Source organism: Neovison vison, chromosome 2, assembly GCF_020171115.1.
Source record: "Neovison vison isolate M4711 chromosome 2, ASM_NN_V1, whole genome shotgun sequence".
NCBI classification, from domain to species: Eukaryota; Metazoa; Chordata; class Mammalia; order Carnivora; family Mustelidae; genus Neogale; species Neogale vison.
In genome coordinates this window covers 23,180,365-23,201,885 of record NC_058092.1, presented here as the reverse complement: position 1 = coordinate 23,201,885, position 21,521 = coordinate 23,180,365, and the positions used below count along the sequence as shown (strand labels likewise).

General features: G+C 60.2%; 1 protein-coding gene across 1 annotated transcript in view; it reads left to right on the top strand.

Moving 5' to 3' along the window:
• The window catches only part of SDC3 (syndecan 3), a 38,513-nt gene extending 17,767 nt beyond the window's left edge, over positions 1–20,746 (top strand). The window contains exons 2-5 of the mRNA XM_044237629.1: positions 11,448–11,565; positions 13,233–13,849; positions 15,640–15,931; positions 16,749–20,746. Of these exons, the coding sequence (XP_044093564.1) occupies positions 13,265–13,849; positions 15,640–15,931; positions 16,749–16,915 (1,044 nt within the window). The 5' untranslated portion in view covers positions 11,448–11,565; positions 13,233–13,264 and the 3' untranslated portion in view covers positions 16,916–20,746. The remainder of the gene's footprint in view (positions 1–11,447; positions 11,566–13,232; positions 13,850–15,639; positions 15,932–16,748) is intronic.
• The last annotated feature ends 775 nt before the right edge of the window (positions 20,747–21,521 follow it).

Here is a 21,521-nt window from a genome sequence, read left to right as displayed (position 1 = left end):
TCTGCAGATTTTTGCATATAATTTGCAGAGTTATTTTATGAAAAAAATATGCTGGGCTCAGCCTCAGGTTCTCATCCCTCCTCTCAGCTGCGCTGGCGTCCTCCTGGTTGGGTTTTGGAAGGACCAGAGAGAAGCTTTGTCGGAGCCCTTGGTTTTATACACAGGGAGACTGAGGCCAGAGGCCAGGGCCTCCCGCAGGTTCACACAGTGACTGGAGGCAGGAAGGGGGTGCCTTGGGGCTGTGGAGGGTGAGCCCATTCCCAGTGTTCACTGAACAAATACGGAGGCTGACCGTGTCCCAGAAATATTCTGGGTCTTGGGAACATAGGAGTGGCCTTGGTGGACCCAGTCACTGTCCCCACTGTTGCAGGGGGAAACAGATGTTAGACGAGAAAGTCAATAAGCAAATTTTGCGGGCCCTGGTGAGCTAGGAGACAACCCTGGTGTCGGCAGAGCGACTGGGTGTGGCGGGAGGTCATTTGGGTGGATTTGGTAGTGGGGGTCCCTCTCTGAGGAGCTGAGCTTTGAGTTGGGACACGTGTCACAGCCTAGCACCTCCTAACCACCCAGTCCCGGCTCAGCACATCACGGCGGGTGTCTCAGCTTGTGGGGAGTCATGATCCCCATTTCGTAGGAGAGCACACTGAGGCCCCGAGAAGCGCAGGACTGGACCGTCTGAGCCCACGCCGGGTTGTTCGGAGGCCTGTGGGCCCCAGGAGCGGGCAGGCCCTCAGCTCGATGGCTGCCAGGGCCTCAGGCCCCAGGCAGCTGCTGGTGAGTCATGGGGTGGTGGTTGGGGCTGTGCACCTGAGCTGGGCCATCTGTCAGGGGAGGACGTGTCCTTCATTTCTACTCATTCCCGGACGTTCAGCCAATCTGTCTGTCTGTCAGTGTCTGTAGAGGATACTGTGGGGGGTGAGGGTGGGGATGTTCCCACTCCTGGGGAACTTCCCGGTGGGGCAGGCTAGCCAGGTCTGGGAGTAGGAGTGCACCACGGTCTTGGGGTGCAGCTAATCTCGGGTTCAAATCTGGCCCCACCGCTGTGTGACTTTGAGCCACTTGTTTGCCTCTCTGAACTCTGATGTGTCCGTCTGTGAGTTGGGGAGGATGATCCCTCCCTGGGAGGATGTCTCTGAGGACTGAGGCAAGGTGCCTAGAGAGGACCCGGCACATAGCGAGTGCTCCCTCCGTGCTAACGGACTCTTGTCCAGGAGAAGGGATGCAATGGCCCCGGGCCTCCTCAGAAAAAACCCCCACTGGACTGTCACATCCCAGCTGGGATCGCTGCCTGCAGTCTTGGGGGCGCAGGAATTCCCCAAGGACAGGATCTCGGGTGTCAGTGGGGCCAGGGTTCGAGTCCCCTTCTGGTGGCACAATAGCCCCGTTCTCACTGCGAATGGGGACAGGAGCGTCTGCATCCCAGGGAGGCCGAGTAGGTTCAGCGAGGTTTGGTAGAAGGGGGGCCCATTCAAGTGGGAGCATGGTTGGTGGCCCCACTTCCCTGGTAAATGACAAGACGGTGGAGGTTGTCCCCAAAAGGGCCTTCCTAAGGTGGACCATCAGGCGGTTGGTGTGGGCAGGCCTCGCCGAGAAGGCACATTTTGAGCTGACTGAGCTCATGAGGATGGACTTGTCCTGCTGATTGTGGGGCCCTAAGTGCCCAGATTAGTGCCTGCCACACAGTGGGAGCTTCCTGAGTCCTGCTTCTCGATCAAGTAGGTGCTGACCAAGGTGGAGGCGGGCAAGAGGGCTCCCCTCAGAGGCGGGGACAGCATGGGGCAGGCCTGAGAGTGCCCTACCGTCCCCAGCACCGAGAGGGGTTAACTGTGGGAGAGCCGGAGGGGAGGGTGGGCCGCTGGGGGAGCAGGCCGCTGAGTCTAGAAATGGGGCCTCAGTGGGTGGTCCTGCTCCGAGGCACCAGCTTGGGGACAGGAATAAATGAGCCGTGTGAGGCAGGATGGCCAAGAGGGTGAGGCTCGGAGGCAGGTGGCTGGGGTTGACAGGGTGGTGACGGGAGCGTCCCACCCCTGGGCTGAGGAGGGGGTCTCGGCGGAGGCCACGTGGTGGGCAGCTGTTCCGTGCTCCCCCAACGGGGACTGGCAGGAGTGACATGGGCTGGCGGGAGAAGGCGGCGGGTGGGAGAGGTGTCTGGCCGGGCAGGCCACCAGACCTTTCCGTGCCTGGGGAGGAAGCTGGGCCCTGCCAAGCCATCCCGTGTGTGGCGAGGCGGGCTGTGCAGGGCCTGCCAGCTCCCCTCAGGCTCTTGGGTGGTTCCAGTCTGTTCTGCGTGTCCCTCTGTCTGCCCGTGAGCTTCCTCCGGGACAAACTTCCCAGTAGGCTCTCTGCAGAATGAAGGGGCCCAGGAGTTTCACAGACCGGAGAATGGCAGGAATGGGGGTACAGAAAGAACATGCTACTTCTAATCCTAAAAGTGCTCTGGGGGCGACTGGTCGGCTCAGTTGGTGGAGCGTCCGGCTCTTGGTTTTGGCTCAGGGTTGTGGGATGGAGGCCCGCGTGGGGCTCCGTGCTTGGTGGGGGGGGGTCTGCTTGAGAGTCTCTCCCTCTGTCTCCAGCCCCCCAATAAATGCATCTTAAGAAAAAGTACTCTGAGTTTATCACAGAAAACTTGGAAAACAGAGGCAGGTCCTGAGAAAAAAATGAAAAACTGTCATATCCCGCCACCCAGAGAAGTCTCTGGAAAGCTTTAGTAGGATTCGGTGTGAAGAGGTTCGCTTTGGTGGGGAGTTCCTTGAAGCAGGGTCATGTTCCATATTTCTTTTTTGTAACCTATTTTCTTAACTTAACGATGGCAATGGCATGATAGCCAGCGTTTACTGAGCAGTTGGTTAATGGCGCGGGGGGGGGGGGATGTCTCTGCGAGGTGGGGATTTTCTTTGTTTACCAAGGAAACAGTCTGGGAGAGCTAAGGACCTGCCCCAGGTCACCCAGCTCTGAGAGACGGACCCGTGCACTGGATCTCAGCAGTGCAGGCTCGGGGCCTCCCGAGGGCAGTGCGAGCCTCTCCATGGGTCTGAGACAGTCTTTGAATCAAGTAGAAAATGAAAGGCTTCATTATCCAGTCCTGCCTTTTAATGAGTGGATAGAAGAGAGCATGGGTTTGTGGAAACACCATTATTGACAGCCGTGTAATATTCCATGCCGTGGTTTCGCCTCAACTTACCGAAATAGTCGTCTTGTTGGCAATGGTGCTATTTCCAATTTTATTTATTTATTTTTTTTTCAAACATTGCCCTGGATCCCTTCAACCCCAGGACCGGATGCCTGGCTGCCCAGTGTCAGAATCAGAAAGGCCCTTAGAGCACCAGGCTCCACTGTTGGTCTTGCAAAGGAGGCAGGAGGAGAAGGGAGAAGGGGGCTCGTCTGGCTCGCGGAAGCCGGCTGGTCTCCAGGCTGTGGGTGCGAGTGGGGACCGGCTTGCTCCCCGTGGAGCCCAGGGTGGGTGTGGACAGGGGTAGTGCTGCCCCGGGGCAAGGGGGGTCCCGGGAGATGGCGGGAGCAGGGGATGGTAGTGGACTAGGCGAGGAACTAACTGATTGTGGAGTTCGGCTGTGGGGTGGGGAAGGCTCGGCTGCCAGGATGCCCAGCACTTGGCTGAGCCGGGATGGGCCCACGGGGGTGTTTCCTGCCCTCTGAGCTGCCCTCGTGGGAGACTGGAGCTGGGTGTCTGGAAGAAGGGAAGGTGTGTCTGCAACAGTGTGTGCCTCTGGGCCTTGCTGTCAGGTTCAGTGTGGGCCTTCTCTGCCCCTCCTCACTGCTCCTGTCCAGCACTGAGGCCCTGTGCCCCCTCCCCCAGCAGATGCCGCCTTCGTGCCCCTCACCCTTCCAGCAGCCAGTGAATGTGGTGGGTGCTGGGTTCCCAGCCAGGGCAGCTGTGAACGGGTGGGGGCTGGGGACTGAGACGTCCCCCCTTCCCCATCCTGGCTCTCCATTGTGTTGCCCTCTTGGCTGTCCCGCTGCCCAGAGCCTGGCCTGGCCCACATTCCTGCGGTGACACTCTGGGTCTCCGGGTTGGAGCTGGTGAGCGTGAGGGGCACCGAGTTCTCACAGGACTCAGGGCCTTTTGGGGACAGGGACTGGTGGGGATGGAGCCTGTGGGGATCCCGAGGGCGCTGCCGAGACCACCCTGCCTCCCTGAGCTAATAATTACTGTCCCTGGACAAATCCCTTCACTTCCCTGAGTGCCACCTGGCAGGCTCATTCCCCGCCACCCACCTCTCTAGTCCTAGGGTGATGCAAGTCTCCCCTCTGAGCCTCAGTTTTCACATCTGTAGGAAAGAAGAGTGGAACCCAGTGAGCACTCAGGCCTGGTTTAGCCTGGAGGTGAGGACTGAGGAGTGGAATGTGCCAGGATAAGGCTGACAAATGAGCATGGTACTCCACCTCTGTAATTAGTGTCCCTGTTTAACCAAAGAGAGGCTCAGAGAGGTTAAGTAACTTGCCCAGAGTCACCCAGCAAGTAAGCCGAGCTGAACTTGAACCCAAGAGTGTGTGAATCTAGAGCTGGGCTCTCAATCGCCGCGCACATTGCCCCCAGTCACCAAGAGAGCGGCGCCTGAGTCTGGCTCACGCAGGGAAGGAAGCTTGGGTAGAATTAATTATTCCTGGTTTTATTCTTAGCTTATGCAGCATGATTAGCAGTGCACAGGGGTGCTGGGCTCCGGGCCCCCTGCCAGCTGACCTAATTTGTGCGTCTGTGTCTGTAACCCGCCCTTTCTCCCAGCTCATCCAACCTCTCTTTTTCTGTCTGCACTCTCCCCTGCTGTGTGGCCTTGGCAATGCCTCTTAACCTCTCTGGGCATTAGCAGCCTCGTCTGTGGCATGGGTGTAATCATCCTGATTCTGTCTTCCAGGGTGAGGATGGTAAGGGACAAAGGAGACAAAATCTTCAGAAAGGACAATAGAAAGATTAGCAAAGAATTAACGATAATTGCGCTGTGTTGATTTATTCGGCACTGCACCATGGGTCCTGTGCTCAGCCCGTTACCCGGATGATCCTATTTGATGCTCACAGCAACTGTAGGAAAGCGACACACTATTGTCAGCACCCCCATTTTACAGATGAGAAAGCTGAGGTGAGAGGTTCAGAGGCTTGCCTGTTGTCCCCCGAGTAGGAAGGGAGGAGCTGATGCATTCTGGCTTAACCTCTGTGCTGTCCTGTTTTTCAGAGAAGGCTCGTGATGGGTGAGGGCAGGTGATAGGTGCTGGGCAGAAGCAACCCCAGACTTCTCTGGTCCGGGATGGGGGGTGACGTGGAGGGGAGGGGTGCAGAGGGAGGCTCCCTGGCTTTCTCCCTGAATGCGTGTCCTGCGTCCTGCCCTCGGAGTGAGTGGCTGCAGACTGCGGATATGAGCAGACATCCCAGAAGTCCAGCTGATTTGGGTCCCTCACCCCGCCTGGCTGCTCTGAGACTCTGGAGGGGGTGGGTGGGGGTGAGTCGTGGACGGGGAGGCCCTCTGATCGCGGTGGGAGTGTGTGGTGCCTCTTTGGGGTAAAGCTGGGGGCCAAGTTGGGTGGTGGTGAAGGGACAGTGATGAAGAATGGCAGGGGTGTGGCAGCTCTGGGAAGGGGGTCGTGTTTCACCCCAGTGTTGTGTGTACTTGTTTGTACCCACAGGGAAAGCACGCGTGGCACACGTGTGTGTGTGGAGGAGACCGAGGGGTGCAGTTATCAGGGGCCTGCTGGTAAGGCATCGGCAGCAGGATATACAAGGGTGCAGTGGGTCCTCTTTGGGGTATGTGGCTGGGGCAGCTCGGGGAGCACACGGTGTGTTTGCTGTGCATTGGGGCGTGTGGACAGTGCCCAGACATGGGTGTGTGTGAACAGTTGGGCGGGGGCGTGAGTTCCAAACTGTGACCACACAGGGAGGGAGTGGGGCTGGGGGGCGCAGGCAGAGGCCGGGCAGTGGGTTGGGGAGTCCAGACCTTCCCCCACTGCTGCTCCTGGAGCCTCGGGGTGGGAAGCAGAAGAGTCATGGTTTCTGCGCCGGCCTTCTGCACGGCCGGCGGTGGGGTGGGTGTGCCGGGTGGGTGTGCCACACGTGTGCAAGAGCAGAGCTTGGTTACAGCCCGTGAGGTCTGCGTGCCTGCCGTGGGGAACGTGTGCAGGGATGTGTGATTCAGGGAACAGACTTGGACATGGGGATGGCTTGGCATCCCCACGGTGATGGGGAGCCGCTCTGTGGTTCCATGTTGCTGGAGCTCGTGTGGGCCGGGTTGTCTGTGAGCGGAGGGGGTCGGTGAACGTGGCTCATGATCGTGTGTGTGCCGGCCCCGTGTGTGCAGCTGCGTGTGTCTGTGGGGCACAGCAGAGGAGGCAGCCTGGATTGCTTGCTGGCTGCAGCGGGGGCTGTGAGGCCTGTGGATGTGGGGTGCAGTGAGGGGCAGGGTCAGGCCATGGGTTCCTGGGGCCTTGGGGGTCCTGGGGCCTTCGGAGTCAGTGCTTGGATAATTATGCTAATTATGCATGGAATTATGCAAATGGAGAGGTCGTTTAGGGGTCGAAGGCTGTTGTCCCCATCCTCCTCTGGCACTTTGTGACTTCTTAGGCTTTCCCTGCTGCCTCCCAAGCTCAGTGCCCTGCCGCCATTTCTTTTTCTTTTTTTTTTTTTGTTTAAAGATTTTATTTATTTATTTGACAGAGAGAGATCACAAGTAGGCAGAGAGGCAGGCAGAGAGAGAGAGAGAGGAGGAAGCAGGCTCCCTGCTGAGCAGAGAGCCCGATGCCTGACTTGATCCCAGGACCCTGAGATCATGACCTGAGCCGAAGGCAGCGGCTTAACCCACTGAGCCACCCAGGCGCCCTGCCCTGCCGCCATTTCTCCTCTCCTCTCGTTCCTCCTGATCCTGCGGGAGCTGCAGCCACCCGCACCCCTGCAGCATTCCTGGGGGGGTCCCCACTGAGCCCCTGCACCCCAGCTGGCCCAGGGAGGGGTCAGACTGGCACTCAGCTGGCTTTGGGGGGAGGGCTGGGCAAGATGGCATCCTGGGCCCCACCCCTGACCCCCACAGGTGTCCCCCTGTGTTAAGCCTTCAGGGGTGACTGGGCTGTTGGCCGTCCCTCCTTCCGTCTCATCTGGGGGCCGCTTATTATTCAGAAAGGAGGTTCTCTTGGATGCAGGTCTGGAAAATCACTGAGGTGGCCCCTTCCCCAGCTTTGCCTGATGAGCGTGAGGCTAAATTAAGATGTGAGAGAGTTCTTTCCCTCTGCCTCCCACTCTCGCCTTCTCTGCTTTCTCTCCCTCACCCAGTCCTCCCTGCGCTGCTCCCACCCCGTCTTCCCCCCTCCACGCGCCCCTCTGACCCCTGGCTTCCCTCTGTCCTGCATCTCCGCGCCCCTGCCCCCCCACGCCCCGCATCCTCTCTGTTCTTCCATGATCTTTCCTCTCCTGCCCCCACCACATCTCTGTGGGGAGCTGGAGCTCCTGGTCCTTAGCATGGAGGAGCTGGTCGCCATGGTAACGGTTGTCATGTGGATGGCTACTGAGCTAGGGATGAATAGTATCTAGGTGAGAGGTACCTGAGTGGAGGCTGGTGGCTTCACAGGAGGCTCCATGCTTGTCTCTGAGCCTCAGAGCGGCACCCTGTGGGCCCACCAGTGCCTGCCCCCTGCCCCCCACACCCCGTGCCTGCACCTGTTTGTACCCAAAGGCACGCCAACACGAAATGCCTCTCCGCGGCTGCCTCTGGGTGCGTGTGTGTCAGGGTGTGTCTCTGTGCATTTTCTGTCTCTGGGTGTGTCATTTCAAGAGTCTGTGGCTCTGGGGGGCATCTTTGGATTTGTGCAGGCCCTTCTGGGAGTTATCACGGGCTGTTGTGAGGCATTGGTCACCGAGGAATCATGTGGACTTCCTATTTTGGCGCTCACATTTCCTCCCGTGTGGGGGTCCTCAGCGACCTCAGACCTCTTAGAACCCCTCCTCCAAGCTAGAGGTCTCTCAGCTACTCCCTGGCCTTTCTGGAAGGAGGGAAGGACTGGGAAGCCGGCTCCATCCACAAGTGGGAGTCTAGATCACCGGCCCCTGCTCAGTCCCCATCCTGCTGTGTGGCCCTGAGCAGGAATCGCACACCTCTGGCTCCTGGCTGCTTGCCTAAGAATTGCGCAGAACCTCTCCAAGGGACTCCAGCGTGGCTGGTCTGGCGTGAAGAGGCTGGCAGTTGCAGGGAGCCTTCCGTCTCCTTTCTCTGGGGTCCTGGGATTCGCTCTTCCGGGCATTGGGGGCAGAGATGGGGGCTGGGGCAAGTCGGGTGAGAGCCGCTCTGAGCTCCTGGAATGTCTAAAACCGAGAAAGACCCAGCAATTAGTCACGGGAGCAATTACACTAATTGTTCCACTCCATGACTCACTGGTAGCAAGTAAATACTGATTAATTCATTACTTGGCGTGTGTGTGTGTGTGTGTGTGTGTGTGTGTGTGTGTGTGTGTGGTAACAGGGGTGGGTGGAGGGATGGGGGGATCTCCTGGCTCGCTGCCTTGGCCTCCTGCCCTGGCGGGCCTGGGTCGGGCTGTGGAGCAGATGGTCAGGGCTGAGGCAGGAAGCCAGGTTTGGGGGCCTCGCCCTAGCTGCATGCGATCCCCAGAAGGGGGCCCGTCAGGTGGGTGGGGTTGTGAGAGGCCGAGCTCCGCATGCAGCGCTGACCCGGTCCCCTTCCGGCTCGCACCCCTCTCGTGGCTCCCCGCATCAGGCAGATGGTGTAGCTGCCTGGACTCTTCCTCAGATCAGCGCTTGTAGTCATCTGACCTGCGGTCAGGATGAAAAGTAACCTATTTCCAGGAGGAAGCTGTCCGTGGGTCTGCCAGAGCCTCCCATGATGGGATGGGGCTTCCCCTGCTGCAGCTCCAGCCCCTCCTCCTCCACCCTGCCCCAGCCATTAGTCCTGTCTTCCAGCCCAGCTGTCCCTTAACAGACACTTCCTGAATACCTACTGTGTGCTGGGCAAGGTCCTGCCGCTGTCCGTTGGTGGGGTGGGCTGCCGCCGAGTGAGGGCACAGGCAAGCAGTAGTGCTAAGTGTGAATTCAGAAGCCCAGGGGACTCTGAAAGATCAGACTGGGGGGCTTCTCGGCAGAAGTGATAAGGGTGTAGAGGTTAGCTGACCGGACGCCGGAGGGTGAGGGGCTGGGGAGGAAACGTGTTCTGGGTGGAAGGAACAGCACGAGTGACAAGAGAGATCAGGCGTATTCCAAGAACCATAAGCTGCCGGCGGGCTGGAGTCCAGCAAGTGGAGGGGTGCAGGGTGCAGAGGGACCTTGGATGAGGCTGGAGGGCAGGCAGGGCCAGTCCTGGGATCCCAGGCTGTACCTCCTCACCTCGGAGCCTGTGCTCACTCCCTTCCTTCTGCTGGAGACGCCTTCTCTCTGTTGGGTTGTTGTGGTTGGAAGTGCCGATCCTCCAGATCTGGGCCCCAGGCGTCCGTCTCCCTTTGCTTGGGTGATCTCCCTGGGGGTAGGGACTGCCTGGGCCCAGCCTGGAATCAGGGTCAAAGCTATGGCAGAAGGTGGGGCCTGCCCCTGGGGGTCTGGGGGTGCCCTCCTGCTTTGCTTGCCCTTGCGCTGGCTCTCACACTGTGCAGGGTTGCAGTGGGGAGGGACGGCCCCAGCTCCGGGCCTCCTCAGGTTCTGACACCAGGAGGAGTCTTAGGCCAGGTGAGCTGGACCCTTCGAGAAATCCCTCTTACCCCTTCTGACCCTGTGGAAGTGGAAGTGGCCTTGGGGCCCTGAGCTAACACAGGCATTGAGATCCTTTGTGGAAAGGTGCGCCAACTTCTTGTTTTGGGGAAGGGCCAGGGCCAGGGCTAGAGCCGGCACTCCCCTCTCTCCCCACCCCTGCCTCAGCCACCCTTACCCAAGGTACTTCCCTCTCAAAGCCCCAAATCTCCCCAAACCCCATGTCTGTGTGATGGGACTAATTGCACTGCCTTTGGGATTGTGGGGTCTCAAACTTCGGGTCCCCAGCAGGGTCTGAACCTCACTGTGCTATCTGGTGACTGGGGGCGGCCGTGTGGGCCTCAGCTCCCTCGTCCGTGGAATGGCGGCCCGTCTCTGCTCTTGAGGAGTCTTGGGTGGGCTATCTGTGACAGGCACTTTGAGGGTGGCTCTGATGACAGCGGCCACACCGAGAGTCAGGCTACTCTGTGCGACAGGTGCTCGACACTGCGCCTGTGTTAGCCCGCTGCGTGCTCACACCTGTGTTAGCCCACTCTGCGTGCTCACACCCACGTTAGCTCACTGTGTGCTCACACCCACGTTAGCTCACTGTGTGCTCACACCCACGTTAGCCCACTGTGTGCTCACAACCATGTTAGCCTGCTGCGTGCTCACACCCACGTTAGCTCACTCTGCGTGCTCACACCTGTGTTAGCCCACTCTGCGTGCTCAAACACACGTTAGCCCACTGCGTGCTCACACCCACGTTAGCCCACTGTGTGCTCACACCTGCGTTAGCCCGCTGTGTGCTCACACCCACGTTAGCCCACTGTGTGCTCACACCCACATTAGCTCACTCTGCGTGCTCACACCTGTGTTGGCCCACTCAGTGTGCTCAAACCCACGTTAGCCCATTCTGCATGCTCACACCCAAGTTAGCCCGCTGTGTGCTCACACCCGCATTAGCCCGCTGCGTGCCCACACCCACGTTAGCCCGCTGCGTGCTCACACTCACGTTAGCTCACTTTGCGTGCTCACACCCACATTAGCCCACTGCGTGCTCACACCCACGTTAGTCCACTGTGTACTCACACCCACGTTAGCCCAGTGTGTGCTCACACCCACGTTAGCCCAGTGTGTGCTCACACCCACGTTAGCCCGCTGCGTGCTCACACCCACATTAGCCCGCTGTGTGCTCACACCCACGTTAGCCCGCTGTGTGCTTACACCCACGTTAGCTCACTCTGCGTGCTCACACCCGTGTTAGCCCACTCTTTGTGCTCACACCCGCGTTAGCCCGCTGCGTGCTCACACCCACGTTAGCCCACTCTGCGTGCTCACACCCACGTTAGCCCGCTGCGTGCTCACAGCATCCCAAGAAGGTGGGCACTGTTTGCTTATGTGTAATGAGTAAACTGAGGCAGGGAGAGACCAAATAACTCTCCCCGGGTTACCCACGCGGTGAGTGCTGGAGCCGGACTCACAGCCAGCCTCTGGCTCTCAGCCCAGCTCTGCCACCCCTGCAGTTCTGATCAGGGCACGGGGGAGTGGCCTGGTCCCCAGTGGTGGCCAACTGGCAGGAAGATGGGGCTGCTACCCTGGCCCCCCGGGGCGGGGGTGGGAAGTGATAATCAGGCCCTCCTGGCTCTGTTTGCCCATGGAGTGGCCACGCCCAATGCTGTCCCTCATTGTCACTTGGCCCCTGAGCGCGTCTCTTGTCCCTCTGGGCCCACCCAGGCTGCTGGCCTCAGGTACTGAGCTCTCTGCCTGTCCCTGCCCTCCCTAGGCTCAGCGCTGGCGCAGCGAGAACTTCGAGAGGCCCGTGGACCTCGAGGGCTCTGGGGATGACGACTCCTTCCCCGATGATGAGCTGGATGACCTCTACTCAGGGTCGGGCTCGGGTTGTAAGTACCACCCCCACCTCTTCCCCATGTGTGGGCAATGCCCTCCGCTTCCATGTGGGGTGGGGGAAAGGGGAGGTCAGGCAGGGGAAGCTCCTGGACCCCAGGCCCCGGAAGGGCAGAACGTCCTCCTGGGGCTGGAACCAGGGCCTTGAGACCGCAGAGCTCAGGACTGCCCACTCCCCACTGTTCTGCTTGCATTCTGCAAGCCCGGCTTGTGACTCTGCAGACTTCCCACCCCTGTCTGGGGTCATGATGCTCCTCAGTGACCCAGGGAACAGTACTGTCCTGACCTCTTGCAGGGACGTAGTAGCCTCATCTGGGTTGCAGGGGCCTATCCTCAGCGAGATCACTGGGCTGACTCCGCTTGGGTCAGGTGCCTCTCCCATCCAATCACCGGGGGCCCAGGGCAGTTTCAAGGTGCGACGGAAAGTTTCCACTGTGCCTGGGAGTCCGGTTCTGTGGCCTGGCCCTGGGGAAGGCCAACAGAGTGGTGCGAAGTGAGGGAGGACCTGAGTTTGAATCCCGGCTTTGCCACCCAGTGGCCGTACCTCCTGCAGCCTCTCCCCCTCACTGGGGCCCTGTGTTCTCACCTGGGAATGATGAGACTAAATATGCCTTCTTCCCAGAGCCTCTGGAAGGCTTCAGCATAAGATGTCAGGGCCTGGAACAGAAGAGGAGCTCAGGAAATGGTGGTGAAAAGGGCTGTGTGCTCGGGGTTCCCGGCTGGCTCGGTGGTGATACCTGTGCCTCTTGATCTGGGGTTGGGAGTTTGAGCCTCACACTGGGTGTAGAGATTATTTAAAAAAAATTTAAAAAAAAAGGAGTCCGTGCTGAGATTGGGCCCAGGGAGGGGACAGGACTGCCCGCTGGGATGTAGGAAGTCTGCGAGCCATGGCCCCGGTCTCCCGTGGTCCCCGTGGTCCCCTGCCTCAGGTCTCCCTGCTTTTGCTTACTCCGCTTAAGCCTCTTGCAAGTTAATCTTGGTAAAATCCACCTCGGCTGGGTCATGTCTCTCCTGAATCTCTCCGGCCACTCTCTACCCCTCCTGTCTCTGTCTGGTCAGGCACCCCTTCTTTTGTCCGTTTCTCCTCATTTCCTCCCGGGCCCCTTCATGGGTCCTGGCTCAGAGACAGCCAGGTTGCCCTGGGATTCCCCTGCAGGAGGGGCTCCTTCTCCTCTTTGCTGTCTCCCTGTGGCCTGAGCCTCTGGGGGAGCTGTGGCTGTGCCCACCCCACCATGCTCATGGTAGGGGTACCCAGGTCTGGCTTTTCCCAGAATGCCACTCCCTGCTCGCCCCCAGTCTTTAGCAAGGGCTAAACACCCTGTAGGGATTTAGTAGCCATTGGTCTGGGTTCAGCCTGCCAGAAGGTCCAGGCTGGGTGGTTTGGGAATAATCAGAAAAGGCTTCCTGGAAGAGGTGCCCCCCCAGAAGAAATTTTGTCCAGGCAGAGAGGACTTAGAGAATAGCCACCAGCCAACTCGTAACCTTTGGCCAGGCTGTGCCTTCCCTCTTTCCCTCATCTTGTCCTGGGAAAATTAAGCAAAGTGAGGGTTGGGAGTCCCCCCCACCCCACCCCACCAATTTGATGGCCATTGCTTACCTGGGACCCTCAAACCCCTCGTGAGCACCCAGCTCCCTAGCTCTCTCCTCTCCCCTGCCCCCTCAGACTTTGAGCAGGAGTCGGGCATTGAGACAGCCATGCGGTTCAGCCCAGACGTGGCCATGGCGGTGTCGACCACGCCTGCAGTGCTGCCCACCGTGGACATCCAGCCTGTGGGTACCCCGTTGGAAGAGCTCCCTTCTGGGCACCCCACCCCGGAGCCAGCCACTAGCCCCCCCGTGGTGACCGAGGTACCAGAAGAAGAACGCAGCCAGAGAGCCACGACCATCTCCACTCCCATGGCTACCACAGCTGCTACGACTGCGGGGGCCCTAACTGTGGCCACGGTGCCTGCCACGGTGGCCACTGCCGCCCCCAGCCTCCCCGCGGCCCCCCCTTCCACGGCCACCACCTCCGTCATAAGGACCACCGGTGTGCGGAGGCTTCTGCCTCTTCCATTGACCACGGCAGTCACGGCCCGGGCCACCACTCCAGCGGCACCTGCACCTCCCACCACGGTGGCTGTCTTGGACACAGAGGCCCCGACACCTAGGATGGTCAGCACAGCTACCTCCAGGCCAAGGGCCCTTCCCAGGCCAGCTACCACCCAGGAGCCTGACATCCCCGAGAAGAGCACCTTGCCCCTGGGGACCACTGCCCCTGGACCCACGGAAGTGGCTCAGGTGAGCAGGTGGGGAGAGGAGGGAGGGTCAGGGCCTGGGGGGAGGGTTTGGGGATGGAGAGGGGGAGAGAGGCATGGGGCCAGAGGGCTGAGGCTGAGAGTGAGTCCCGGGATGGGGACAGAGGTCAAGGGGCCGGGGATGGAAAGGAGACCAGGATACTGGGACCAGACATGGATGGGGAAAGGAGTGGGTGAAGCGTGGCGGCGGCGGGGAGGGCCAGGGGCCTGCGGGTTCTGGTGAAGAGCGCGGACTCAGGAGGTGAGCATTGCTGCGTGGGGTTCTCCCACTGCCCTTGGGAGCCCCATGACCTCAGGAAGTCACCAGTCCTCTCGTACATCTGTTCCCTGTTCCCTCATCTGCCAGGAGGAGGAAACAGTAGGATGCGAACAGTAGCATGGTGGGAGTTGCCCAGTGCCTGGAACAGTGCCTGGCAGTAGTAAACCCACCAGAAGTTTCCCTACTGTCATTGTCACCACTGTCGCTGTCGTTGTTAGTCTGAGGGTGACTGAGAGGGAGATTGCGGGAGAGGAGAACCTGTAGTCCACGTGTGCAGCCTATTGCCCGGGGGCCCCCTGCCAGCCCTCAGCCCGCACCCGCACCTGTCCCTCGGGGCGGCACTGCCTCTTCTCCCGTGACAGAGGCGGCTTAGTGGGTCACTGCCAGGTCGGGATCTGAGACCTGCAGTAGGCTGGGGTGCATGCGTGTGTTGGTGGGGAACAGTTAGGGGTGGGGGATGAAGGGTTCAGGGGAAGAGGGTGAAGATGTCAGGGAGGTGGGGATGCATAGGATCAAGGAATTGGGAGGAGTCGCCGGGTCCCTACTGGGCACCAGGGGCATGTAGGGCAGGGTGGGGCAGGGAGGGGAGGGGAGGGGAGGTAGCAGCTCCAACCCAGGTACAGAAGCCCTTTGTCAAGCGGAAGAGGGCCTTTAGGGGGCTGAGCTGCTGGCAGGTCCAGGCCAGCCCCAGCTGGATGCGAGCCTTGCCCTCAGCACCCCTCAACTCCCGGGGCAGCCTGGTGTCCCATGGTTTCAGCCAGGTGGGAAGGGTAGAGAAAGCAGGACACCAGGCCCAGCTCTCCTCACTCACCCGGGGGACATCTGAGCCCTGGTCCCGCTTCCACACAGTGGGAGTCCCTGGGCTGTTCTCCCGGACACACCTCCAGGGGGCATGGTGCCCTGCAGGGGTGCTCTTGTGCTGACCCCTCCACCCCTAGGCCGAGGTACTCCCTCTGCCCTGGGTACACGGGCGGTGGCCCAGGCTGCTTTGAGCAGCCCCCAGATAGCAGTTTGACACAGTCCCCCAAGGATGATCACTATGGCGGCGAGAGGGAGATGGGACAGAGGGCTGGGGACAGGATGTGGCTTGGGGAGAGAGGCAGGGTAGTGTGGTGGTCACAGACACAGCCAAGGGAGCTGGAGACAGCGGGATTTTTGTTCTGTTTCCACTGCTTCCTAGCTGTGTGTCCTTGGCAAGTCACTTTGCTTCTCCGAGCCTTTTTTCAGCTCTGTAAATTAGGGGCAATAATATCTCCTTTGGGGGATGTCGTGAGGGCCAAATGCCTGTATCGTGTTTTAGCACCGTGCCTGGCACGTGGCAAGTGCTTCATAAATGTCAGGCCCACTGGGGATGGGGGGGTCGTCTGTGGGGGAGGAGGGTGGGCTGCCCCAGGGCAAGAGGTGCGGGGAGGCCCACTGAGGATAGGGGGGTCGGTGTCAGGGAGGAGGGTGGGCTGCGGGGAGGGTGGGTGCGGGGAGGCCCAGCTCCCGGGCTCATGCCACGCTCCCCACAGACCCCAACTCCGGAGTCCGTCCTGACCACGATCCGGGATGAGCCTGAGGTGCCTGTGAGTGGGGGGCCCAGCGGGGACTTTGAGCTGCCAGAGGAGGAAACCACACAGCCAGACACAGCCAATGAGGTGGTGGCCGTGGGCGGGGCCGCCGCCAAGCCATCAGCTCCACCTGGGGCGCTGCCCAAGGGTGCACGCCCAGGCCCCGGCCTCCTGGACAACGCCATCGACTCAGGCAGCTCGGCGGCTCAGCTGCCCCAGAGAAGCATCCTGGAGCGGAAGGAGGTGCTCGTAGGTGAGGCTTGGGGCCCGGGAAGAGCCCAGAGTGAGGCAGCTGGTCCAGCCTCAGTTTGACCTCTAGGAACCCAAGAAGAGGTCTGGGTGTGGGTTTCTAGGAGCCCTGTTTCCTAGGGAGGGAAAGGTGGGGACTCAGCCCCCAGACCCACCCGCTAGGTCGTCCTTTGACCTTCCCCTGTCCCAGGGTCTGACCTTGGTGCTTGCTTCCCTGGGCCGTGCTGGTTGACCCTGCTGGGCCTTGGCCCTTGAACCCTGATCTCTGACTCTATCCTTTGGCTTGACCTGCCCCCAGCCTTGATGCCCCAAGGACCTGCCTTGGCTGTGTCTACAGTCTCTGGACTCGTGTTCCAGACTCTGCTCCCCGCTCAGGAGCTGCGTGGCCCTGTGCGGGTGTTCCAGCTCTCCAGCCTCCCTTGTCCTCATCCGTAGAATGGAGGGGGGAGTGTCATTCTGCTCTTCACTGGTTCTCACTGCACATCTGCTCCTAAGTTAACTTTTTATTTACTTTTTTTTTAAAGTAAGCTCTGGGCCCTTCCATAGTTGGGATGTATCATAGTTCAGCTGCCGCAGTTTTTTGCTCTCTTAACGTCTATAAAATGTGGGCTCGTCCATGACTGGTGGCGTGTCACACTCTCTTGGAGCATGTGTGGGGTTTTGAGTGCGCAGGCAGGCGCCTGGAAGGGAGCCAGGCCTGAGCAAGCGGCTGTGAGGCCCGGCCCCCAGCCTCAGATTCAAGGCTCTGGGCCCTCCTCCCCAGGCCCAAAGCTCCACCTGCCCTGTCTTCAGCCCTTGACCTCTGCCTTCTTCCTCCACAGCTGTGATTGTAGGTGGGGTGGTGGGCGCCCTGTTCGCTGCCTTCCTGGTCACCTTACTCATCTACCGCATGAAAAAGAAGGACGAGGGAAGCTACACCTTGGAGGAGCCCAAGCAGGCGAGCGTCACGTACCAGAAGCCTGACAAGCAGGAGGAGTTCTACGCCTAGCGGAGCCACAGTGCCTCCCGCAGCTCAGCAGCGCCCCTCTGCCTAGCCCCCGGCCCGGCCCCACCAGCCCTGCCCCAGGACTGGGCCTGGAAGGGAACCCGGCCTCAGTTCATCTCTGCCCGCCCTCCTGAGGTCTGCCCAGACTGCCAGCCTCACAGAGACCTCGCCCGAGGGGCAGGGGTCAGCGCCATCGACCCTGACTGTGCCCTTACGAGCTCATCTCTCGTTTCCTCCTTCCCCATCGGCCTGCAGCGGGACCTCGTGTCAGACGGACAGGAGGAAGGAGGCTGCAGATTGGCTGCCGGCAGGAGGGGCAGGGCTTGACAGAGGCTCGAGCCCCACCCCGGCCCCACGGGGCTGGCCCACGTCTCCTTCTGGAGCCTGACAGGCGCTCAGGCGGGTTTCCAGGACGAGCACTGAGCCAGATCAGCCCTTAAAATCACTAAGAAGCGGCAGCCTCTTGCCACTGTACCAGGGCTCCTCTCTGCCAGGGAGAGAGGGTACCTGTTGCCACCAGCCTGTTCTGTCCTAGCCTCTCTGGGGCTGTGGGGTCCTTCTCCCCTCACCCCTGCCCTATACGCCCATACCACAGGCCTCCCCTTCGTCCCCATCTGCCCCCGAGGAACTGACTTCCTGAGAGCACCCTGGGGGCCCCTGGCAAGGACAGGCGGGGCTGCTCAGACTGCCCTCTTGCCAGTGGGCTCCACCCAGACACCATCTCCTGCACGGTCACATCATGTCACACACAAGCACGCAGTGACAGAAGCCTACTCGATCCTGCTGCCCGGTGCAGACCTGTCACAGACACGCACGTTCTTCCAAAGACGCTGATTTTCCCGTGTCTCTCACAGTCCCCCAGGGCTTATGACGATGGGAGTCACCAGATGCCATCACCTGATGGTGACCGTGCGGCCTGCCCCTCTCCCCAACATACACTGTGGCACCACGCGTGTTGTCTCCAGCTTTCAGGTTCCCTGGAGATGGTGGAGGCAAGCTGGAGCAGTCAGCCCATATTGGGTCCCCTGAGTTGCCCTGTCACACTCAGTCCTTCACCACGACACCAACGCCAACCACATTGCCCGCGACCCTGACCCGTCAGACACAACCCCATGTGGATGCCCAGGCTCGCCCCACACAGCCCCAAGCTCGCACCCTGGAATAAAGGGTGGCACGGTGGGTATGTGGCCACAAGCCCCCCGGGGCCCTGCACACCTGGGAAGCTCGCTCCCCTTCCCGCTATCACTCGCCAGGGGGTTAGTCCAGGGCCAGCACCCCTGCTCACCAGGAGCCTTGCTAAGAAGGGCAGGCTGGTTCTTGGAATGTGGCCCCAGGCTGGGGAGGGGGCTGGGGTCTCCTAGGACCACAAGCCCTGGGCAGGGAGGGGCGTGTGGCCTGGCTCCTGGTCTCCTCATGTCCCCCTTCTGCTCTGAGCTAGGGGCTGACTCTGCCTCCCAGGACACAAGTCCCCAAAGTGCCTGCGAGGGTGGGCCCTGCTGCCCGGGGCCTCCTGCACCCTCTCCCCCACCCATCGGCCTCTCCAGTCCCACCGTGGTCCCTCCCTGGGGCCCTCCCCGTGCACACTGACCCCCTCATTGGCCAGACCACCTGCTGGTTCTCCTGGGTGTGGTTGCACGAGCCGTACCAGCAGGGAACAGTCCATCCAGACTCACAGCCCCAGGCCGGGGTGCTGCAGGCCTCAGCCTGCCTCCCCCTTCTTTGTTACCCTTATGGGGGTGGGGGGCTGCCTCTGTAGATATTTTAAATGTGGGGCCACACATCTCCTTTGGGGGGCTCACCAGGCCACGGGGTGGGATCTGAGTTGGGGTTGGCTGGCGCTCACCTCCCCCCAACACCTTCAGCCCGGATTAAAGTCAGGAACCCAGCTTTTATTTCTGTTCCCTTTTCACGACTCCCTGGCAGCAGATTTATGCAGGGGGAGGATGAGGGGTGCCTGAGGTGGTAAGGGAGAGCTTCCAGGGAACTTCTCCCCGTCTTTTGCTACCATCCTACTTCCAGGTCAGGGCTCTGTCTTTTAGAGCCAGTGTCACCCTGGGTAGGGCCTGGAAGCTTGTGAGGAAGCCAGCCTTTGAAGGCGGCAGGAGTGAGGGGAGGCACCCTGGGCCCATGATTTGTGAAGGTGAGGTGACCTGGCCTCTGTTGTCCCCAGAGCAGGAGGGCTGAGGGGAGGGCGAGACCAACACCCCGGGCTCCCTCTACCCTGCTCCCGGGTGGGCGGCTACTGTCTTGGGGCCGGCAGCTCTGGTGACGAGGCCTGGGCAGGCCAAGGCTGAGAAGCCAGGGAGCATGGAGGAGAGAGGTCACGAACCCAGGGATGGTGGGCCCAGGGTTGGAGACCCTGGCGCGGGCTGGGGCCCATAATCGGGTAGGGCCGGGCAAGGATGGGTGATCTGGGCTTGGTCTGACTGGAATGGGCTCAGAGTGGCCTGCGTGGGTCTCGCCGGGCTCCAGCAGGCCTCACTTTCGGGCTGGCTTCTAACTTAGGGCTTTGCCTCCTAGCACTGGCCTCTTCTCTCAGTCCCTTGCACTCGAGAGAAGGGGCTGAGGGCCTTGTTCGTGAAGCTCTGGACCCACGACAAAGGCCCAGGCATTATCCTCATGAAACTGAATACATTCTGACTGGTCCAAATGCACTCCAGCCGGCCCAGCTTGGGCAGGGCTGGCCAAGAGAGAGGTCGGTTCAGAGGAGGAGCTGGAGCTCTCCTCGGTGCAATGTGGGAGCCGGGGCTCTCCCCAGCCTGGGTGCAAGGGGGACATGTCTGGTGTGGTTGGGAGAGGGAGTCCTGCGGGAGCTCTGGCATCTCCTGGAAGCGGGGCAAATTCCCAAGGGGAGGGAGCTGGTGTGGCTTGAGCCTGGGCCTCAGCTGCCAGGGAGAGCCCCTGGGGCCTCCAGAAGTGGGGTTTGGGCTCTCCCAGGCTCTGCTTCCCTTCCCTAGGAGGCCAGAGTGGGGGGGGGGTGTCTCCTGGAAGGTTTGTCCCCTTGAGCCCTGCAGGCGGCTGCGTGATAACCAGGGCTGGATGAGACAGACCGGCGGACAGTGGCGTGGGGTGCTCAGGCCAGACCCCCCCGCAAGGGTCGGCCAAGCCATCTGTCCAGGCCTCCAGGCTTGGACCCCGGGGCATGGGGTACAGACCCAGCTGGGCCTCTCAGGTGGGGCAGGAGTGGCCACCTCCTCCTCGGCTCTCCTGAGTTTCTCCTGACAGCCAGCAGCCTGGACTTGCTTCCTCAGGCCTCCTGCCTGTAAATAGAAGCCCACAAACTGTACAGATTTACAGAGACGCCAAGACCGGGCCCTGGGGTTGCCAGCTCAGGGCCGATGGTTACGGCCTCCACCAGGCGCCTGCTTGGCAGCTCAGTGCACCCGACCCCGGCGTGGCAAATACATGTAAATATATTTCGTAGGCAGTGTGGCTCCAGAGAGCCCCCTGAAGACAGTGTCCCTCCTGTGCGCCCTTTCTCCTGTACAGAAACCCCCCCGAGGACCCGGTGGGAGTTTGTCCTTCCTTCCCCCAGGCCTTCCCCGCCCTTTCTCTCCTCCATAACCTGTTTATTAACCATAACTGTCCTGAGTTCATGGCCAAATCTCTAAGGAGAAGTGGAGGGAAAAGACTGGAAAAAGAGACCCAGGTGCCTGACCCACCGTGGGTGCTTACCTGGCCCAGCCTTGTGAAGGAGCTGTTTGGGGTTTTTTGTTTCTGGGTTTTTTTTTGTTTGTTTGTTTGTTTGTGTTTTTTTGTTTTTGTTTTTTTTGTTTTTTAACACTTCCTGTGCTGTGCCCATTTATAAGAGGAAATAAAATTAAGCTGAAATGATGCAGTGTCGTCAGTGTGCGATGAATATGGATGCTTTGTTGGGGGTGGGGGACAGCCTGTGCCTTCCCCGCCCCCTACCCAGGCCGAGCTACCTTCACCTTCAGGGGGAATTGAGAACTAAGCAAGGGAGATTGCCCGGCAACTCCTCACGGGAACCATTATGGTCAAAGCTGCTGTTGGTTGAGAGTGTTCTGGAAACCACAGAGCTGACTGTGGTAAGGCCAGATGGGGGCTGTGGTTGGGTGGGGGCCACGCTGTGGTGGTGCTGGGGGCCTGTGGTTCACCCCCAGGGGAAGAACTGGTTTCAGGCCACAAAGAAACAATCTTGGAACCTTGGTCTCAAGGACCAAGGAATCGGACGGACCAAGCCTGGGTGGCTCTGGGGTCGGTAGGCCCGGCTTTAAGCTCAAGTGACATTTCCTACCTCTGATGCAGGAGAAGCTGCTTATGAGCTCTCTGAGCCTCAACTGTCTCACCTGCGAAGCGGTGATAACAATGGCCATCCCCTAAATGGAATGGGGTAAGGCTTACGTGAGGAAGAGCACGGCACAGAGCCAGAACGGAGCAGAACGTCAGCAGAGGACAAGTTAGTTCCCTGACCTGGAGCCACAGACTGACCGCTGTGCTTACAGGTTTGTAGAGCTGGGAGGGCCATGTGCCTGGCCCTGCCTTCAGACCTCTGTGACAGGTGGTTTGCTATATCCCAGGGACTAGTGGGTCACTTTCCCTGTTGAGAAGTCTTTTGTTTTTAGCCCAAACTCACCTCACCAGTGTT